Below are 22,591 nucleotides of genomic sequence, written 5' to 3' on the forward strand. Positions count from 1 at the left end.
ACACCAAGCCAAGTTGTATCAATTCTACCTGTAAAACACCTCTCCAACCTCATGACACTGACTTAACTCAGACCATCTCCAAGCCACCCCCTCAATTTCCCTCCTCATCTTCCCGTTAGTTCAACTTCCAACCTCACTAGGAGAATGATCCCTTGAATATGTCCCATCAGTCTTCCTCTTTATATTCAAAAGCTTCCCACTGTTTCCAGGATCAGGTCCTTAAAGCTTCATACTTAGAAATCCATCCCCTTTAGCCCTGCCTGTACTCTGGTCACACCCAGCTGTGTACATGCTTTCTTATGTCTGCTTCTGGAAGGCCCTCCCTGCCCTAAACCACTGGGCAAACGCCTACACCTCCCTCATCACTGAGCTCAAGGAATTGTTTCTTTTCTTGGTAAAGCCCTCCTTTACCTCCCTTTCTAGAGCATCTGTATATATGTCTTTCACAGGAATAATTGACCACAGTTTTGGTAACTTCTTTTACATTTTTCCTTTCCTCAATTAGAATGAAAGTTCCTGGGGTCAAAGATTCTGTCTTGTATAATCTTTAGGTACTGCTAATAGATTTCTGCTTGTTGAGGCTTTGTTATCAGCTTACTATTACTGGTAATAAAAATGATCCTCGGGATACCTGGGTGGCTTACTAAGTTAAGTGTCTGTCTTTAGCTCAGATCACGATCTCAGAGTCCCGGGATCGAGTCCCAAATTCGAATCCTTGCTCAGCAGGGAGCCTGGTTCTCCTGCTACCTGCCACTTTCTCTCTGACAAATAAATAAAATCTTTTAAAAAATTAGAGAAAAAAACTTAAAAAAAAAAAAAAAAGATACTCAAATTCTACTCTATCAGGAGAAAAGGAGGTCATTTCCACGATAGCATATGAATAACATTCTACAACCATTTTTTTTAATTTTTAATTTTTTATAAACATATATTTTTATCTCCAGGGGTACAGGTCTGTGAATCGCCAGGTTACAACCATTTTTTTTGTTCAAAGATTTTATTTACTTATTTGAGAGAGAGAGCATGAGTAGAGTGGAGGGGGCAGAGGCAGAAGCAGACCCTCCCAACTGAGTAGGGAGCCCAATGTGGGACCTCAATCTCAGGATCCTGGGATCACGACCTGAGCTGAAAGCAAATGCTTAACTGACTGAGCCACTCAGGCACCCCAACATTCTACAGCTCCTGATGAATGTCTGATTTCTCCCTCTATCCACAAGGACAATAATATCAAATAAGTTTTGATTTGCTGAGGGGAAAAAGGACTAATAAAAACATGAAATCAACCATATTTATTGCCAGAAACTATATTTAACTTCAGTGTATTCCATTTATGACCATGAGAGTACAATTATGTCAAATCAATTTAAAACCAGTAGGTCAGGGCACATGCTCATATAGGAAAGATTTTCTATAATAATTGAAGTTAATGGGATAAAAAATGTTTTTGCATATAGCATCCCAAAATCATGTTCACCGAACATTCTATCCTTTCTGATAAAGATACAGATGAAATACCATTCTGTTGCCACTGATGCGAGAATCAAGGACAAAAGTTTAAACACTAAAAGTAAACAGCCAGTTTGATCCTTTTTTTTTTTTTTGATCCATACAGCAAGCATTTCATCAAATAACATATTATTTCTATTTATGAGTTGTCAAAAATTTATTATTAGAGTGTTCACAATTAAACTAGAATAAAATACGTTTTCTAAGAAATCTCTATGTCTCTCATTAGTCAACTATATACCTTTCTAAATCTCCTTCCAGTTCTAAAATTCAACAAAGAGTCTGACAAAAAAAATAGTATACATGAACAATTAGAAATATTTTAATATTATATGTATTCCTAAATTAAAATGCCTCTTATAGAGGTGCCTGGTTGGCTTAGTCAGCTAAGTGTCTGCCTTCGGCTCAGGTCATGATCCCAGGGTCTTGGGATGGAACCCCGTGTCAGGCTCTCTGCTCAGTAGGGAGTCTACTTCTCCCTTTCCCCCTGCCACTCTTCCTGCTTGTGCTCTCTAATAAATAATTAAAATCTTTAAAAATAAAATAAAATGCCTCTTATGTAAAATAGAATAAACTACTATCTAAAAACAGATTTTTCCACTTACCTCAAGATTTTGACATTCCTGAGCAGAATTGGTAGGCAGGCCAATCCACTTGATTTCTTTTTTTTCTTTTGAAATTATGTTCATTGCCATTAACACATTTAAAGCATCATAAACTCTTCTCCTAATATTCTTCTGGTCATAAGCCTGCTAAAAAATACTTTTAATGAGTGATAAATTTCAAGGCTTAAGATACAGTCACAGGATATTAGGATATTTAATTAATATTATTATTATAATATCTTAGGAGTGTTTAAAGAACTCTATACCCAGTGAAAATATCCTTCGAAAGTAAGGATGAGATAAAGATACTTTCAAACAATCTAAAACATAAAATATTCTAAAAAATAAAGATTACGTTAGCAACAGTTCTAAATTAAAAAATACTAAAGGGCAGCATTCTTCAGTTAGAAGAAAGATGGATGGGATACGAGGTAGAAGTTTGGAGATGCAGGATGGAAGACGAACATGAAAGACAAATATGTGGGTATATTTCAAGTAACACTCACTTTATAAATTAAGAATGTCTTGTGGAGTCAAGAATATATATAGAACTAACATATGTGACAACAGTATATATCAGAAAGGGGTAATGGATGTATTAATTAAAGTGGGCTAAAACCCTGCATTGTCTGGGAGGATATTATAAGAATTTGAAAAGTTAAGGATGCATGTTTTAGTTAGGTAAAACAGTGCTTTTCAAGTATGTGGTCCAAGGACTAGTGCTGATCTGAAAACTATTACTAGTCTACAATGAAAATAGGGAACTTGCACCAAAATGTCATCACACAGATCACTAAAGCACATTGTTTATTTCAGCTGATTTTTTTTTTTAAGCAAGATTTTTCTCAATAAGGAGACTGTCTTAACTTAGATTATGCAAAGAAAAAAACTCTTATTTTATTGTGGACAAGCAGTTCTTATGAAAAATCCAATCAATCAAATGCCGTGATAATAATGGATGGTCGAGAAAACTGAATATAGAAACTTGACTTGAAGGGAGAAACTGAAGTTACAGAAGTGAATGTAAATATTAGAAATCCTGACCCTGTAGAAATAATGATAATATAATAAAAAATATCAGGAGACAAACCGAAGTAGGCCTGCTGAGTGAGGTTCTCTTTAATATTTAAAGGGGCACGGGATCCAAAGCAGATGAACTATTCAAACAGATGAAGTACATTAATAATAGAGGTTTTGGTACAACATATTTATTTAAAGTCATAACAACAACGATAATAATATTATTCTTTTAACAACTACCACTAATATATTCAATCTGAATTTGTGCTAAACAGGAAAGATGGGAGATGCAAGTAAATACAAGCATATTAATTTTTTTCCTTCATAACCAACAGATACTGGTTTTATAGGGGACAACAAACAAAAGAAACAAAATAATGAAGTTACTTAAAGTTATAAAGATAACCAATTAAAGAACTAAAAGAACAAACCTTCCAATTTATTAAAACAAACAAACAAACAAATCCCCCACACAGCAGGGAACAGGAAGAAAAACCCCCCAAACTTGTATCCAGGGATGGGGATGGGAGTGGTTAGTCAAAATGTATGTTAGATGATGAAATGTACTAAGAAATGCTCCAGTACAGAAACATCTGAGAGAAAACTGGAGAGGAGAGCGAAACCATATGGCTCCTTAGCAGAGATTCAGACAAAGGAAATAGTGAGCCTGATAAGGAATATATCTGGCATATTCACTCCAAAACAAAAAACAAAAAAACCCACCAGTTTCAATCATGATCATCAATGTAAATTTTCCTACTAAATTTTCCTCCTACTAAATTTTCAGGATAAACTATACAGAATTTGATTACATTCAATATCCATTTCTGATATTTTTAATTAAGAAAAATGAAAGAAATGTTTATTTAAAAAGATCAAATTATGGTTGCTATCATTTCAAAATATAATCTTTATTATAAGGTGGCTAGAGTGTAGTAACTGGGAGAGTGCATAACAGGAGACGAGATCGGAGAGGTAATGGTGGGCCAGGTCATATGGAGTCTTGTAGTACATTTTGAGAACCTCCACTTTTAATCAGAATCAGAATGTTCGTACCTTCTCTACAGTTGCCAGAGAAAAGAATGACTCACAAGAAAAAACTCAAAGCAACCCCCCCAAAATATAAATAATTCAACTCACGATCTCTGATCACAGCTAATGAAAAACTCAGTAAAAAGTAAAAACCCAGAAAAACAAACAAAAATCCCTATCATCAGGAACTATAAAGACTCTAATGCCATTTTTAGGTCAGAGAGGAAATGAAAACCAAAGGTGCAGAATATTTAAAGAATAACATTATATCAGAATCAATGGGAAATGGCTAAAGCAGTGAACAAGAGGAAAAGTTGTAGCTATAAAGATTTTAATTACTAAACAAAATAATAAAAGTAAAGTATACATCATAGAACAGAAAAATAACAAGTAACTTCAGGAAAGAGAATATTTTTTTTTTAAAAGATTTTATTTATTTATTTGACAGAGAGAGAGATCACAAATAGGCAGAGACAGACAGACAGAGAGAGAGATGAGGAGAAGCAGGCTCCCTGCTGAGCAGAGAGCCCTATGCGGGACTCGATCCCAGGCCCCTGGGATCATGACCTGAGCCGAAGGTAGAGGCTTAACCCACTGAGCCACCCAGGCGCCCCAGGAAAGAGAATATTAAATGAAGATAAAAGGGGTGCCCGAGTGGCTCAGTTGGTTAAGCATCTGCCTTTGGCTCAGATCATGATCCCAGGGTTCTGGGATTGAGCCCCACATTGCGGGGAGCCTGCTTCTCCCCTCCCTTTGCTTGTGTGCTCCTGCTCTCTGTCAAATAAATAAATAAATAAATAAATAATTTAAAGAAAAATGAAGATAAAAAAGAAATTAACTGCAAAACAGGAGGGTCAGTATAGAATCTAAGAAATGGTGATTTGAGAAAAATAATGCAAATAAATTTTGAGAACAGGTATGAAATGGAGGATTTTCTAAGCAAACATAAAATACCAAACTGACTCTAAGTGAGACAGAAATTCTAAACAGACTAATTACCAAAGAAAAAATGGAGAATACTATTTAAGCTTTATCCCCCCACCAAATTGACAGGCCTAGATGGTATCACAGATGATTTCTGTAACATGTCAGGGAAGAGAAATATACAATCCATGCTATTTAACCTATAATGGAGAAAAAGAGGAATAAGGAGGAAAAAAACCTCTAAATTTTAAAAAGACAGCATTAACACTGCAAATCAAAACTGCAAAGATGGTAAAAAAAAAAAAAAAAAGAAAAGAAAATCCCACGGATCTCATTTGTGAGTGTCAGTGTAAAACTCCTCAGTTTTCAGGAAAATATACAGAATTTGATTAAATTCAGTATCCATTTCTGATTTTTTTTTTTTTAGTTAAGAAAGAAACTGGGATCAAGCTGATCCCTGCATCTGGGCTCTCTGCTCAGCGGGGAACCTGCTTCCTCTTCTCTCTCTGCCTGCCTCTCTGCCTACTTGTGATCTCTGTCAAATAAATAAATAAAATCTTTAAAAAAAATCAAATTATGGTTGCTATCATCTCAAAAATAAAACCTTTGTCATAATTAAGGTTGGAAGACTATAACTATTTCCACTAAGGTCAAGAACGGTTATAAAAATTATTGTGGGGGAAAAAAAAGAATTGTTGTGGAGTACATACAATATGATTAAATTTAAATAAAATGCAAATTGACCTATAATGATGAAAAGCAGATCAAAGGTTGCCTAGGGATAGAGGGAGAAGGAGGGACAGATTACAAAAGGTGGAAAGAACCTTCTGGAAGTGACAGAACTGTTCTTTATTGCTCTCTAAAATAAATAAAATCTTTAAAAAATAAAAAAAGGAAATGAATTTTATTATGTATATGCATAAGGAATTTGGGGGATGATACTCAAGAATCTCAAGAAACAGATTAAGGTCTTGATAAGGAGATATTGTGGGGCACTTGGGTCGCTCAGTCAGTTAAACATTTGCCTTTGACTCAGGTCATCATCTCAGGGTCCTAGGATTGAGCCCCAGGTCAGGCTCCCTGCTTAGCAGAAAGCGTGCTTCTCCCTCTTACTCTGAGCTCCCCCTGCTTGTGCTCTCTCAAATATAAATAAATAAATAAATAAAATCTTTAAAAAGAAAAAGAGAGAGATTTTTATTATATACTCTTTGGTACAACTGAATTTTTTTAGACACATTCATACATTATTTTTCAGTTATAAACAAAATAAATTTTTCAAATTGGCTTAGATATAGAAGAAACATTAATGAATTCAGAAACACATCTCAAGTCATTCAAATATAAAAAGTATGTTTGAGAAAAGTATATTCCTGGGCACTCGGGTGGCTGAGTCAGTTAAGCGTCTGCCTTCGGCTCAGGTCATCATCTCAAGGTCCTAGGATGGAGCCCCGAGTTAGGCTCCCTGCTCTGCAGGGAGTCTGCTTCTCCCTCTCCCTCTGCCCCTCCTCCTGGCTGTGTGCTCCCTTCTCTCTCTCTTTCAAATAAATAAAATCTTAAAAAAAAAAAAAAAGTATGTTCCTTTTGTAGCCCCAAAAAGTAGATTTTTAAGAATATTTGTTAATCTTTATGTTTAAATATATAATAAAAGAACGCTTTCAAAAACAAAACTAACAAAAACTCAACAACAAAAGAATTCCCCAATTGGTAATATGAAACCCTCAGGTAAAGGAGTTGGGGATTCCCCAGCTAGTCTGAGTCCTTAAAAAATGACAGTCAACCCAGAGATATACTATTTCGCCGTTCCAGTCAAAGTCACATGCATGATGTACCTACCGAATCAGCGGCCAAATGGTTATTTGAATTGGTGAACTCTGATACCAGCTCATCAGCCACCTCATTATATGACGTTGTACCTTTCCGCTGAACTTTCTCACACACTTTCATGGAAAAATGTCTCAAACCTTTTCCATTTTTATCTCCTTTTTTGCTTCGTTTACTAAAAGAGAAAAAAAAATACATATTTATATACTAGACTTCCTTTATAAAACTAATGGGAGAATATAGTAATTTGATTCCTGCTTTAAGTGGTAAATTTTAAATTGAATTCGAATGAAGAAATGTTTTGAACTTAATTTTTGCCTTAAAGCAAATAAAGTATGAAGCTGAGTGTTTTCTATACACATCATTCATTTATTCAATAAATATTTACTGACCATTACTTACTATTATGTGCCAGGTACTATTCTACATACTGGGAATAAATCCATGAGAAGAACAGACAAAAACACTGCCCTGGTAGTTATATGTTTACCTTTTTTGTATTCTGTGTGTGCCACAGTTCCTTTTCACATAAAATTAAAGTACCACTATTCTCAGTTTCATTTATCTACTCAAATTTCAAACAGAGGTCATTGGTATTAATAAAAGATCTAAGTCTTCAATTATTTTAACTTTGGTTAATGCTTAGTCCTAAACTCTGATAACTTATTACATTTTCAGGGGTTCAATTTAGTTCTGCCAATTTCTGAATGCCAACTATATGCCAAGAACTGCAGTAGGGAATAGAATACAAAAATGACAACTGAGGCAAAATCCTTTCCCTTAGTATGAATCTCATTGTGGGGTGGGGGTGGGGGGGAAGACAGTGGAGACAAATCAGACCTATAAGGACAGACAATTCCAATGTAGTAAGGTTACGTGCCAAGACAGAGTTATTTACAAGTTCATGGGAACTGAGAAGAGGGACATCTTAACTAACCTAGAGGAGAAAGATTTGCTTGAGTAAGAGCCAAGTGAAAACAATCAACAAAATGAAAAGGCAACCTATGGAATGGGAGAAAATATTTACAAACCCTTTATCTGACAGGGGGTTAATAGCCAAAATAGCTAAGAAACTCCAACAACTCATTAACAAAAAAACCCCAAATAACCCAATTAAAAATAGGCAAAAGTCATGGACAGAAGTTTCTCCAAAGAGAACAAACAAATGGCCAACAGGTGTATGAAAAGGTGCTCAACATCACTAATCATTAGAGAAATGCAAATCAAAACCACAATGAGGCATTACCTCATATCTGTTAGGATGGCTATTAAAAAACAAAACAAAACAAACAAGATAAGCACTGGTGAAAATGTGGAGAAATTAGAACCCTGGCACACTGTTGGTGGGAATGAAAAATGGTACAGTCGCTATGAAAAAAGTATGGAGGTTCTCAAAATATTTAAAATAGAATTTCCAGGGGTGCCTGGGTGGCTCAGTGGGTTGGGCCTCTGCCTTCGGCTCAGGTCATGATCTCACGGTCCTGGGATTGAGCCCCACGTTGGGCTCTCTGCTTAGTGGGGAGCCTGCTTCCCTCCGCCACTGCCTGCCTCTCTGCCTACTTGTGATTTCTCTCTCTGTGTCAAATAAATAAATAAAATATTTTAAAACAAACAAAATAGAATTTCCATATGGTCCAGTGATCCTGTTTCTGGGTATATATCCGAAGGAACTGAAATCAGGATCTCAAAGAGGTACCTGTACTCTTGTGTTCATTGAGCATTATTCACAATAACCAAGAAATGGAACTAACCTAATGTCCATAGGCAGATAAAAGGATTAAAAAATGTGGCATATAGGGCGCCTGGGTGGCTCAGTGGGTTAAGCCGCTGCCTTCGGCTCAGGTCATGATCTCAGGGTCCTGGGATCGAGTCCCGCATCGGGCTCTCTGCTCAGCGGGGAGCCTGCTTCCTCCTCTCTCTCTCTGTCTGCCTCTCTGCCTACATGTAATCTCTCTCTGTCAAATAAATAAATAAAATCTTAAAAAAAAAAATGTGGCATATATATACAATGGAATATTATTTGGCCCTAAAAGAGAATGAAATCCTGCCATATGTGTCAACATGGATGAAGCTGAAGGACATTAGAGTAAACCAATCACAGAAGGACAAATAATGCATATCTCACTTATATAAGGTATATAAAAGAGTCAAACACATAGAAGCAAAGAGTAGAATGATGCTTGCCAGGGCCTGGAGGGAAAGGGAAAACAAGGAATTGCTCAACACATTCAATGAAGTTTCAGTTATGCAAGCAGAGCAAGTTCTAGATATCTGCTGTACAACGCAGTATGTACGGTTAATGATAATGTACACTTAAAAAGTTGTTGGGGGTAGATCTCCTAAGCGTTTTCACTGCCACCACGACCAAAAGAGAACTGTCAAGTGAAGGAAGTTAGTAAGGGCAACTAGGCAGAAGCAGCAGCAGTACACACATGGGAGAGTGCAACAGATGATAAATGTTCAGAGACATAGAAACAAACAGTGCAGCATTACCAGAAGATAAAGTACAAGGCAAAAGATGAACCAGAAAGGGAGACAAGGGGGCAGGCCCATAAATGCCATGCAAAGGAACCTGTACTTTATCACCTTGCTTTAGTATAATTATATTCATTTACAAATTATTTACACATTTGGGGTGCCTGGGTGGTTCAGTCATTAAGCATCTGCCTTCAGCTCAGGTCATGATCCCAGGGTCCTGGGATCGAGCCCCACATCGGGTTCCCTGCTCAGTGGGAAGCCTGCCTCTCGCTCTCCCACTCTCCCTGCTTGTGTTTCCCCTCTCGCCGTGTCTCTGTCAAATAAATAAAATCTTTAAAAAAAATCATTTACACATTCTACTGTCTTATATACATTAAGAAACAGACAAAATGTACTTTTTAAAAGAATGAAGGAAGGACAGATACCTACTTTCTTTTTTTAATTTTTATTTTTATCTATTTATTTATTTTTAAAGATTTTATTTATCCATTTGAGAGAGAGTGTGAGAGACAGCATGAGAAGGGAGAAGGTCAGAGGGAGAAGCAGACTCCCTGGAGCTGGGAGCCTGATGGGGGACTCAATCCTGGGACTCTCGGAATCAGGACTTGAGCTGAAGGCAGTCACTTAACCGAATGAGCCACCCAGGCACCCCAGATATCTTTCTTTTTCCCCACATTCCCAAAGAATCACCTGTGGTCATACACTACTACTACTACTACCTCTAACTACTACTACTGAAATACTGGGAAGCCACCAAAGGTAACATGGTAAAATTGTCAGTCAGGCAGAGATTCTGGCTGCAAAGTAGAAAATGCATTTATGAGGGGGCAAAAGCAAAGACCAGATGAGAGGTAAGCCTAGGAAGAAATATCGACTCTTGAAATTGGGGCAACTAGATAAGTAGGGTTGAATAAGAAGAGATGGATTTGTGTAAATTTTAAAGATGAACATTTTTTTTTAAATTTAATTTAATTTTTAAAAAATATTTTATTTATTTATTTGACAGAGATCACAAGTAGGCAGAGAGGCAGGTAGAGAGAGAGAGGAGGAAGCAGGTTTCCCGCTGAGCACAGAGCCCTATGTGGGGCTCGATCCCAGGACCCTGAGATCATGACTTGAGCTGAAGGAAGAGGCTTAACCCACTGAGCCACCCAGGTGCCCCAAGATGAAAATTTATTTTTATCTTTACTAAGTGACTGGTCGATACGAATGTTAAGAAAGTGGGAAGTGAGAGAATGACTCTTAGAAAGGGAGTCATTTATTGAGATCCAGGAGACAGGAACACAGTCATGAGCTGCATTTTAAGCCTCCTCATCCACATGGTCCAATACCTAGGTATGATCCACATGTAGCTATCGAGCACATGAAATCTGGGAAGCCTGAATTAAGACGATGTCACTGAATTTCCAAGACTTGTATGAGAAATGAATGTTAAATACCTCATGGATATTTTTTACACTAATTACATGTTGAAATATATTTTAGATATATTAGATTAAATAAGAGATATAAAAATTAATTTCAGGGGTGCCTGGCTGGCTCAGTTGATAGAGCACGCCGACTCTTGATCTTGCACTGTGAATATGAGCCCCATTCTGGGCAAGGAGATTACTTAAAAAATAAAATCTAGGGACACCTGGGTGGCTCAGTTGGTTAAGCAGCTGCCTTCAGCTCAGGTCATCATCCCAGCGTCATGGGATCGAGTCCCACATTGGGCTCCTTGCTCCGCAGAGAGCCTGCTTCTCCCTCTGACTCTGCCTGCCACTCTGTCTGCCTGTGCTCGCTCTCGCTCGCTCTCTCTCTGACAAATAAATAAATAAAATCTTAAAAAATAAATAAAAAATAAAATAAAATCTAAAAAACAACAAAAAATGTGAAATTAATTTTAAAACTGGCTTAGAAAATTAAAAATTACATGTGCCTTGCATTATATTTTTTTGGGTCAGCAATGATATTGAGTTTGACATGTCAGTGGAATAGCCCAACAGGTATAATCAATAGATAATCGAAGATCTAAGTCTCACTTTTAAGTGAGCTCATAGGACAGGTCACTTACAAACTCATCAGCATGTGTACCCATGCCAACCTTCTTCCTAGAAATCTTAGAGGATGAGGTATCCCTCTTTGTTATTAAATCTAACTTCCTTTTTTATTTTATTTTTTTAAAAGATTATTTATTTATTTATTTGACAGACAGAGATCATGAGTAGGCAGAGAGGCAGGCAGAGAGAGAAGGGAAGCAGGGTCCCCGCCGAGCAGAGAGCCCGATGTGGGGCTTGATCCCAGGACCTGAGATCATGACCTAAGCCGAAGACAGAAGCTTCAACCCACTGAGCCACCCAGGCATCCCTAACTTCCTCTTTTAAGATAACAGCTTTATTGAAATATAATTCACATACTGTAAGCTCTATTTTTTAAAGTATACAATTCAGCAGCAACCATCACCGCAATCTAATTTCTTCACCCTAAAGAGAAACCCTGCACCCACTGACAATCATGCCTCATTCTCCCAGACCCTCTTCCTTCTTTTTCTCCTCTCTCTCCTTTCTTCCTTCTTCACTTCTCCCTCTCTCCTTTCCTCCCTCCCTTTAAGCAGGTTTCACGCCCAGTGTGACACCCAATGTGGGGCCTTAACTCATGACCCTGAGATCAAGACCTGAGCTGAGATCAAGAGTGGGATGCTCAACTGACTAAGCCACCCGGGCACCCCCAGAATCAACTTTTCAACCTGAAAATTTCACTCTAGTGCTTCTATTTCTGTACTGTTTGCTCTCCTTGAGCTGTTCTCTCCAGTGTTTGGTTTTTAATATGTAACTTTATTTTGAAACTGGAATTTGATCCAGACTCTAGATCCAATTAACCACAATAAAGGAAATAGCAAGGACAGAGTAACATGTTAAACTATACCACAGGGATTCAATAAGCAAATTCTTTAGGCTTTTCCTTTAGGATATATAATGTGGTTTCTTCAACTCAAAATTGTAGTGGGAATAAAGGATGGAGGGAGGGAAAAGGAGAGTGAAGGGGAAAATAATAACAGAAGGGGAATCTACAGATTTTCTAAGACATATAAATTTATTTAAATCCTGATTCAAGTAACACACTCACACACACACACACACACACACAGATGTACGTGTGCGCACCAGTTATAGGGGAGTCTGGGAAAACAGCAATAGCAGCAGAATTTTCAAACTCTCCAAATCCCTACATAAAAACAGAACAACTAGAGAGCAAAACAAAACGCTATGACTACATTTACAATAAAACCAGATGACAAGGTATCTTCAACAAGCCCCAGAATACAAACCACCAATATCCAAAAAGTCTGCACAATAAAGAAATCCTCAGTGGGGCTGCACCTAATGGAACTCAGAACAGGATAATCCCAAAACAGCCATCAAGAATTTGCCAGAAAGCACAACAGGCCAATTTGAAAGCATCAGTTGAAACAAGGAGGTTTACCCACTTCAATACCAGCTGAGTGCAAAGACCACAACAAGGTTCCAACGATCCCGTTTGTAGGACTCCCACAACTGATATTCAAGAGAAAAATGACAAATACTGGAAGCAGACAAAGTATCTATGTACAGTAAGAGTATCTGAAGAAGAAAACCAAAGTAAGAAAACAGAATACTAAATGCTAAATTCAAGAATATGTTCAGAAATAAAAGAAGAAAAGAATGTCAACCCAGAATGACTAGTACCAAAACATTCTGGTAAAATTCCAAATTTCAAAAAAGAATCCTTTATGCATCTAGAAGAAAAGAGTATCAGTTTTTTTTTTTTTTTTAAAATAACAGCAAGGCATTACGCTAGAAGAAATAAATGTATTTAGGAAATTGAGAGAAAGTATGAACCAAGGACTTTTGTATCCAGTGAAATTGACTTAATTCAAATATAAAATGTGCAAAACTCTGGGATTATTATTCCCATAAGCTCCTTCTGAAGAAACTACCAGAGCACAAGCTTCAGACAAGCAAAATGACTAGAGAGACATTCACATAACGCCTGGTGATGTTACCTATAGATCTAAGACTAAATGAGGGCCGGGAGGAAAGAGTATAGGATACTACTGTAGGGTAACACTGCGGATAAAGTACAACTATTAAAAAAAAGGGGGAGGGGGCATCTGGGTGGCGCAGACGGTTAAGCTTTCAACTCTTGGTTTCAGCTCAGGCTGTGACATCAGGGTCCTGGGATAAAGCCCTGTGTTGGACTCCATGCTCAGCAAGGAGCTGCCTGAGGTGCTCTCTCCCTCTCCCTCTGCCCCTCCCCCAACCTCTGCTGGCCTTCTCTCTCCCACTCTCTCAAATCTTTAAAGGAAATGGGAGAGAACAGAGAGAGCACATGCAAAAAAATGTTAATGTTTTTAGTAACCACAATAATGATAATATTACTATTATTTGGGACATTGAGTGATGTAATATGGGATAAAACCAATGAAGTAATTATCATATACACTAAATCTATTACCCTTTCATCCCCTTAGTCCTTAAAAATCAGGATTATCAGTATGGAAGAAAGGGGAATGAGATGTAATGGAGAAGAGGTTTAGTAAGATTTGCACTGGAATTATTTAGTAAGATTTGCACATGAAGTATTACATCTGTGTATCCTGGTTCTGTCCATTTAAAAGGACTAGAAAAAATGACCAATCTGGTAGCAGGGAGCTTCTGCAGCCCCAATTGGAGCCTAACATATAATTCTCCCTAAAGGAAATCAGGGCTTCTTAGAAAAATGGCTGATTCTAGGTATAGGGCAGGAAACATGTAAGATGAACTTGGAACATCTTAAAATACCATATAACAAGCATCAAAGACTACTAGGGTCCTGTCTAAAGGACTTAAGAGTCAATTAGAAGAGGCTCCCACTAGCCAAACATGGGACAATTTAAGGTTCAATTGTGATAGTAACTGCAATGTATGAAAGCCATCAATTTGTTCAAATTCATGAATTCATAATGATGCTTTTAAAAGGAAAGATGTGGTCATCTTTGGAGGAAGACCAGGAACAAGTTCATTATATTGAAAACTGGCCAATAAATGGAAGGGATCAAGCCTTTATTCTGCTTTCTTATATGAACTGTACCTCCAGATAAAGAAACAAGAAGAGCTGAAGTTCTTTATATGAAAGTAGTGCCAGTACTTAGAATAATACTAATTGCAACCCACAATGAATAGGTACAAGCATCAAGCATCAGTGGTGTGCACATCATAAAAAGAGAGACAATGTAAGAACATACCACTATCCTTGCCAAGGCACAAATGTCAGTCTGATAAAGTCACTAAATCTTACTGCCAAACTATAGGAAATACAGAAAATAGGAATATATTGAGATGGACATCAGGATGAAATCAGTAAAATCTAGACGGTGGGAAACTGCGTAAGTCAAACAGCCTAGTTTCAACAACTAAAATGAGGAAAATAATGGGACAAAAGGGATGTATATATAAAAGAGATATCAACTTTTTTTTAACGGACAAGACTAAAATGTGCGAAAGGATGCACATTTAGGTAACGAAACTATCTGAATCTTCAAGGAAGTGATTACTCTAAATATCAGGATATTTATAGGACAGAGAGGGTATAGTGATTAGGATGGGGCACATGAAGGGACCTCTGGATTCTACTTCTTGATCTGGTGATGGTTACAAGACTATGCCATAAAGTAATTTATTAGTCATACTTCTGCTTTTTGGTGATCTTTCTGTATCTGAATCTTGTTTTTTAAAAAAGCAAACAAACATGACATTTCAACTAGAAATCTGAAGACTTACTACATATTTGGTATTAATTATTGTTAATTTTCCTAGGTATAATAATGATATTTAAAATATTTAAATAAAATAATAATGTGTTTAAAAAGGAGTCTTTTTAGATATAAGTATGGAAAGATTTATGATGACAATGATTTACTTTACAATAAAACAGGAGGGGGTATATATAAAATAAGATATGCCATAGACTGATTATTGTTGAAGGTCAGAGACATGTACATAAAAGGTTCATGATATGAGTCATCTACTTTAATATTTTAAATTCTCTAAAATAAAGAGTTTTAAAAAAGGGGAGAGAAAAATGGTTTGAGCCTATCTTTGATTACTTACATTGGATTAGCCCTTAGCCTCAGTCTCTCATACTCAGCCCAGCTTTCTCAGAGGGGGGTCTTTATAATTCACAATACTACATTAGTACAAAGGAGAACTCAGCCTATACAATGCGTGACTGTGGATCCTACCACAGTTCTCATCTAGGTGAGTGACAGGACCATCTACCCTATCACCCAAGCCAGAAATGAGATCCAACCTACGTTCTTCTATTCTTCTAAGGCACTTTCTATCAGATCAATCTAATTTAATCAGATCTAATCTAAATCAAGTCCTAAATAGCTTTTGAATTCAACTTCTCTGTGTTCCCACTGCCCTAGTTCAGGCCCTCATAATGACTCTCAGAATAGAACTAGAACCTCATAAGCATTCTTTTTTGTGCCATCAAGAGGCTTCCAACCTTCCACAGGGCCACTATGGTGATCTTTCTTTTCTGTTCTTTTTTAAAGATTTTATTTATTTGAGAGAGTGAGTGAGTGTGAGGGGTGCCTGGGTGGCTCAGTCAGTTAAGCATCTGCCTTTGGCTCAGGTCAGGATCCCAGGGTCCTGGGATTGAGCCCCACATTGGGCTTCCTGCTCAGCGGTCATTCTGCTCCTCCCCCCGAATTCCAGCTTGGGCTCTCTCTCTCAAATAAACAAATAAAATCTTAGAGAGAGAGCATGAGCCAGCCTGACCGGGGAAGTGGGGTAGAGGGATAGGGAGAAGCAGATTCCCCGGTGAGCAGGGAGCCTCATGTGGGGCTCCATTCCAGGACCCTAGGATCCTGACCTGAGCTGAAGGCAGACTTGACTGAGCCATCCAGGCACCGCATACATAGTTACATTTTTTAAAAATTCATTTATTTGTTTTAGAGAGTGTGAATGGCAAGGAGAGGGGGAAAGAATCTGATGCAGACTCTGCACTGTGCGTGGAGCCCCACAGGGGACACAATCCCACGACTATGAGGATCATGACATGAGCCAAAACCAAGAACGGGATGCTCAAATGACTGAGCCACCCCAGCACTGCAAGTTATTTGATTTTTTAAAAGAATCTTCCAATTCCTGTGTGCTCTATATATTTTCACACAAAGCCCACCCTATGCTGATTTGCCCTTAGAATTTGGGGTATTCAGAAACAAATGGCTAGCCACATATAAATTTATATAATTAGTGAAACTTAGGTGACAAAGGTAAATACTATGAATTGCTAATGGGAGTGCATGAGTTATTTTGAAAGAAATATGTTTGGGATTTTACATTTATGCTAAGAATTGAACAATGGTCTAAAGTAAATACAAATCTCAACTCCATATTTATGAACTTCTTAAAAGCCAGATATGAAGCAAGGTGGTTGTTTTTCATGTAATCCTAAATCTTTTTTAAAAAGGGAGCAAGAGGGGTGCCTGGATGGCTCAGTGAATTAAGCCTCTGCCTTTGGCTCAGGTCATGATCCCAGGGTCCTGCAATTGAGCCCCACATTGGGTTCTCTGCTCAGCGGGGAGCCTGCTTCCCCCTTTCTCTCTGCCTGCCTCTCTGCCTACTTGTGATTTCTGTCAAATAAATAAAATCTTAAAAAAAAAAAAAGAAGGGGGGGGAAGCAATAAGATAATCATAGGGTAGTTCAGGGTGATCACCTGACTAATTTGCCCTCTACAGTCAGACATGGATAATTTTTAAATTTTTTTTAATGGATATTTTTTTTAAAAAAGACTTTATTTATTTGACAGAGAGAGACAGAGAGAGAGGGAACACAAGTAGGAAGACTGGGAGAGGGAGAAGCAAGCCAAGCAAGGAGTCTGATGTGGGGCTCAATCCCAGGACCCTGGATCATGACCCAAGCTGAAAGCAGACAGTTAACTGACTGAGCCACCCAGATGCCCCCAAACATGGATAATTTTTTAAAAAAGATTTTTTTTTTTTTTTTAAAGATTTTATTTATTTATTTGACAGAGAGAGATCACGAGTAGGCAGAGAAGCAGGCAGAGAGAGAGGAGGAAGCAGGCTCCCTGCTGAGCAGAAAGCCCCATGCGGGGCTTGATCCCAGGACTCTGGGATCATGACCTGAGCTGAAGGCAGAGGCTTTAACCCACTGAGCCACCCAGGCGCCCCTAAAAAAGATTTTTATTTACTCATTTGAGAGAGAGCATGAGCAGAGAAGAGAGAAGGCAGAAGCAGATTACTCGCTCAGCAAAGAGCCTGACACAGGGCTTGATCCCAGGATTCTCATGACCTGAGCAGGAGGAGGATGCTTAACCATATGCACTACCCAGGTGCCCCAGACATGGATAATATTTAAAGGAAGAAACTGAACACAACTCTTAAGTAGGAACAACTAGACTTTTAACAACTTTTAAAAGCTGAGGAACATACTCTTGAAACAAAGACAATCTACATGGAATAATTTTATAAGATTATTCAGTGCATGAAATGATGATAAACTTGAAAAAAAAGCTGGTTAAATATATATATGGGAAGGAGAGGGGGGAAGAACTGAAGCAAACTCTGCACTGAGCATGTAGCCCCACAGGGGACTCAATCCCACAACCCTGAGATATATTCCCAATTATATAATTTTCAACAGTTAACTTCATTTAACTTAGACCCACAGTACTCTTCCATCTGAAAAACAGAACTACAAGTAACCACCTCACAAGTGTGCTGTGAGGATTAAATTATCCAGCAGCTGATTTTTCTCTTTTAGCTCCCAGAATTTTCACAAGCAATACAAAACTGAAGGATACCACTCAGCACTGGCTGAATCAAGAAATAAGGTTTGTTCTTTGGAAGGCTGACAGAGCATCACGCCCAAACAAACCCAACCAATACCACATTAAGATTCAACAGAAATAAGAATAGCTTATACCTACAGTACATAAATAGGAGATTACTCCTGCAACCAAGTCTATAAAAGATTCTCTGACAGTTAAGGAACAATGCCTCTATTTAATGTTCTAAAAGAACATTAAAAGGTATAAAAACTCAAAAACAAAAACAACTGAATTAAAAAATGGGCAAGGGACTTGAGTAGACATTTCTTCAAAGGAAATATACAAATGGCCAGTAAGACCTAAAAAGATGCTCAACATCAGTAATCATTAGGGAAATGCAAATGAAAACCACAATGAGATTAGGATGGCTATTATCAAAAAGTGTTATGAGAATGTGGAGAAACTGGAACCTTTGTACACAGCTGTTGACAATTTAAATGGTACAGTCACTGTAGAAAATATTAGGATCTTGCCTAATATATAAAGAATATAAAGAACTACAATTCTAATATAAAGTTGTAATATAAAGAACTCTTACAACTCAATAACTAAAGACCAAAGGATATGGAAAGACTTCTTCAAAGATGATATACAAGGGTCCTATAAGCACATGAAGAGATGCTGAACATCATTAGCCATCAGAGAAATGAAAATGAAAACCATAATATCATTTCACATTCACGAGGATGGCTATACTAAAAAAGACAAATAATAAACACTGGAAAAGACGCAGAGAAACTGGAACCTGTTGCCGGGAGGAATGTAAAATGGTACAGCTACTCTGGAAGACAGCCAATTCAAAAGGCTAAAGAATTACCATTTGATCTTGCAATTCCATTCCTAGGTATATACAAAAGAAAAATGACAAATCAAGAATGTTCATAGCAGCACAGCTCAAATATCCATCATTAATGAACAAATACACAAAATGTGGTATATCCATACCATGGAATAAAAATGAGTAATGTATTAATATATGCTACAGCATGGATGAACCTTGAAAATATGTCAGATGAAAGAAGCCAACCACAAGTTTAATCAAGGCAGAGTTCTGTTTCCTTGAAATCAATTCTTTTAGGTTTCAGCCCTAGGGAAAAAATGTCTTTGGTGTAATACCTGCATGTGTGGAAATGAAATGAGAGGTACAAGGGGATTTGGTGGGTTAGGAAGCTTCAGTTGGCGCAGGTGCTCCTTGGATAGTCTTCATTTCATTACCCTCACTACTTTCCTCATTACTTCATTCTCGCTTTTTATACTTGTCACCTCTAAGCCTAGAGCCTCTCCATTATCAGTCAGAATAGGGGAGAATAGCTTCCATTTCCAATTCTGACTTTTCCTAGCATATTTTGGGATGTAGATTTCTCTACTACCACTTGTTCTTCATTATAATCACGTAGGCTTTAATCTTATACTTGGAAAATCTATATCTCTACCACTTTTTATAGCACTTTGAGAAATTTATTTCCTTTTACTACTTTTTACATAGAAATTCCAATAGGATTTTAGGATTTGGGAGTGTAAACATAGTTTTCAGTCTATCACCTTAAACTGGAAGTTTACTATCTAAATCTTAAATCTTTTCTTAGAATCAAGCTCTTTGAAACATCAAGACCCTCTTTCCAAATAACACCAAAATATGGCCATGGGTATAAATGCTATGATCTTTATTAGTCCATAAATAAAGTAGGAAGTATTCTTTACCAAATAAAGACAAATTGACAAATTTTTAAAAATTAAAAAAAAAAAAACTAATTGGTATAGTTTTAAATACATGTTAACGTTTATTAATAATTTCATTTGAAGTATTCAAAAGAATTGTACCCAAAGAATTTCCATGTACTAAACTAGAACCTATAACCACTGTCTTTATATATTTTCTCAATATAAACTTATTTTTACTTACAAAAATAATTTGTAGTATAAAATAGCATACCCAAGTAGAAGTTATAAAAAAAATCTATTCAAATAAGGAATTATATATAATAAAAACTTTATTTCCCATTTAAATGAGCCAACTAGAAATAGCTAAATCAGCAAAATAATTTAATTTGGTAATTCAGTAAAATAATTTAGGAAAAAACTCTACTTTCCTGAAGTATATATCCATCAATGCTGTATTCATCAATATCCATCAATCCAGGATTGAAATGGGAAATAAATGTTTATTCCTTATGGATCTTCACTCTCTCCCTCCCTGGGTTATATCATTCAGGCTTGTGACCTTTTACATGCTGATGATACTACTTATATACTAGTGATACCATCACTTAGATAACTAATAAACTTCATATCAAAACAAAATTCCTTCCCAAATGCACTCTGAACTACAGTAAGTGTAAAGGGCATAATCAGTCACCCAGCTGTTCATACAAAAAACCTTTATTTCTCCTCTTCCTTCCTTCAATCTATCAATAAATCTTGTTGGTTCTATCGCCATCATTTATCCATTTTTTCCCAATTCCGCTGCAGGGCCCCCTGTCCCCTGCAATAATCTTCTGATTATCCTGCTTCTGTTCTTGTCTCCTTAGAATCCATTTATCCCTGAGCAGTCAGTGTGACTTAGATGATGCCATTTCTCTGCTTAAAATCTCCCTTAGAGGGTGCCTATGTGGCTCAGTCGATTGCGTGTCTGCCTTCAGCTCAGGTCATGATTCTGGGGTCCTGGGATCAACCCCCATCAGGCTCCCTGCTCAGCAGGGAGTCTGCTTTTCCCTCTCCCTCTGCTACTCTCTCCCTCTGTGTCAAACAAATAAATAAATAAAATCTTAAAAAAAAAAAATCTCTTTAGAAAAGGAACCCATCTCCCTATCAGGACCTACAAGGCCTTTCATCATGATCTGACTCCTGCCTACCTCTCCACCCTCATCTTACTCTTTGCCTTTCTCACTTTCCCCAAATACATCAATCTAGTTTCTGATTTGGGAGCTTTATTTACATTTGCTGTTCCCTCTGCCCAGAATCCCTAGCTCATCCACATCACCTAAGCTATTTACATGACTGCTTCTTTGCTCTTAAATATCACCTTCTTAGGAGGGCTTCTCCAAGGTAGTTGCCATCACCTTTCTTATTTTTTTGTATCCATCTATTATAATCTAAAAATAATCTTATATATTACTCCCACACACACACAAGAGAAGCTCTCTTAAGGGCAGACTTACCTATCTTGTTTATTATTCTCTTCAATACTTAGAACATAACAGTTAAGAGATACTCAGAATGTTTGCTGAATGAAAATTTCCTAAACATCACTGAAGCAATATAGGTATTAACTATACTGAGTTTCCTTATTAGCTTATTATAGTTTAAATTATAGTAGTTAATTATAAATTATCAGTTTATCATAAATAAGTGGGGTTTTAACTTTCCACCAACAGAAAGATATTAAGATTACATGAGCACAAAGGAAGAATACACCACCACTGTGCTGTATCTTATTTCTGTAAGACAGGAACAGAGAAAAACACCCACAGACTGCAACCACTGCCTCTGGGGCACCCCAGACCTTCTTCCCTCAGCAGAGGTCCCAAAAGGAAAATCACATGTATCTGGAAGAGATGCATGCAGAAGACACCACCAGATTCTGTCCAAAGGAGGTAAGAGAAAGTAAACAAACATCTTTCAGGATTAAAACTGCAGACCAGACCTAAAGGGGGATTTTCACACCTTCTTCTACATGCTCTTTGAAAAGAAGTCCAGCGGATCAGAAAACAGGGGATAAAATTCACGAGAATCCCTCAGTGGATCCCTCACCCACCAAACAAAATTTCTTCAGAAAATGACTTGCTCTCAAAAATGATCTTGACAAAGGAACAGCTATGTAAGACATACTTAAAGTTGTACTTCAAGTAGTAAGAGGAGGATAAAAAGCCTCATATATATTGATGTATAAGTCAGTTATAATTTATATCAGTTATGAATACATCAACATATTGATGTATAAATCCCTGAAGAAAATGAATACAAACACTTCCATATGATACACTAAATCAACATATAGGACACTAAAGAGCTAAAAGATCAGTCTATGTTTGAGAGAAGGGAGAATGGAAACAAACAAACAAAAACAACTGGAGGAAGGGAAACAAAGACGTTTCATAGCATTACAGAAAAACACAATGCATTTGGAAGAAAATAAACAATTTGTAAAAACAACAACAACAACAACCAAAAGAAAATCAGATGTAGTAGACCCGATTGCGGGAGTCGGGGGCTGGGATTCACTACAGTAAAGTTATGTTAGAAAAATAAAAAAAATAAAAATCACTAGGAAAGCCAAATCAATGTTTATGCCAACAAATTTAATCTGGCACTTCTATATGTGATCTTTAGAGGTCTCTCTTATGAA

The 22,591-nt window shown here is 37.2% G+C and overlaps 1 protein-coding gene across 42 annotated transcripts in view; it reads right to left on the reverse strand.

The window, feature by feature from the left end:
* Positions 1 to 22,591, reverse strand: part of TFDP2 (transcription factor Dp-2) — a 178,476-nt gene that overhangs the window by 21,207 nt on the left and 134,678 nt on the right. For 26 of the 42 annotated variants that reach the window (XM_082712442.1, XM_082712435.1, XM_082712438.1 and 23 more), the window contains 2 exons: positions 6,921 to 7,083; positions 2,112 to 2,258 (listed from right to left, as the gene is read on the reverse strand). In XM_082712442.1, coding sequence (XP_082568568.1) covers positions 2,112 to 2,258; positions 6,921 to 7,083 — 310 coding nt within the window. Of the gene's footprint in view, positions 1 to 2,111; positions 2,259 to 6,920; positions 7,084 to 15,496; positions 16,129 to 22,591 lie in introns of those variants that run through there. The other 16 variants (XM_082712451.1, XM_082712436.1, XM_082712440.1 and 13 more) reach the window with 2 other exon arrangements.

This window comes from Mustela nivalis, assembly GCF_964662115.1.
Source record: "Mustela nivalis genome assembly, chromosome: 1".
NCBI classification, from domain to species: domain Eukaryota; kingdom Metazoa; phylum Chordata; class Mammalia; order Carnivora; family Mustelidae; genus Mustela; species Mustela nivalis.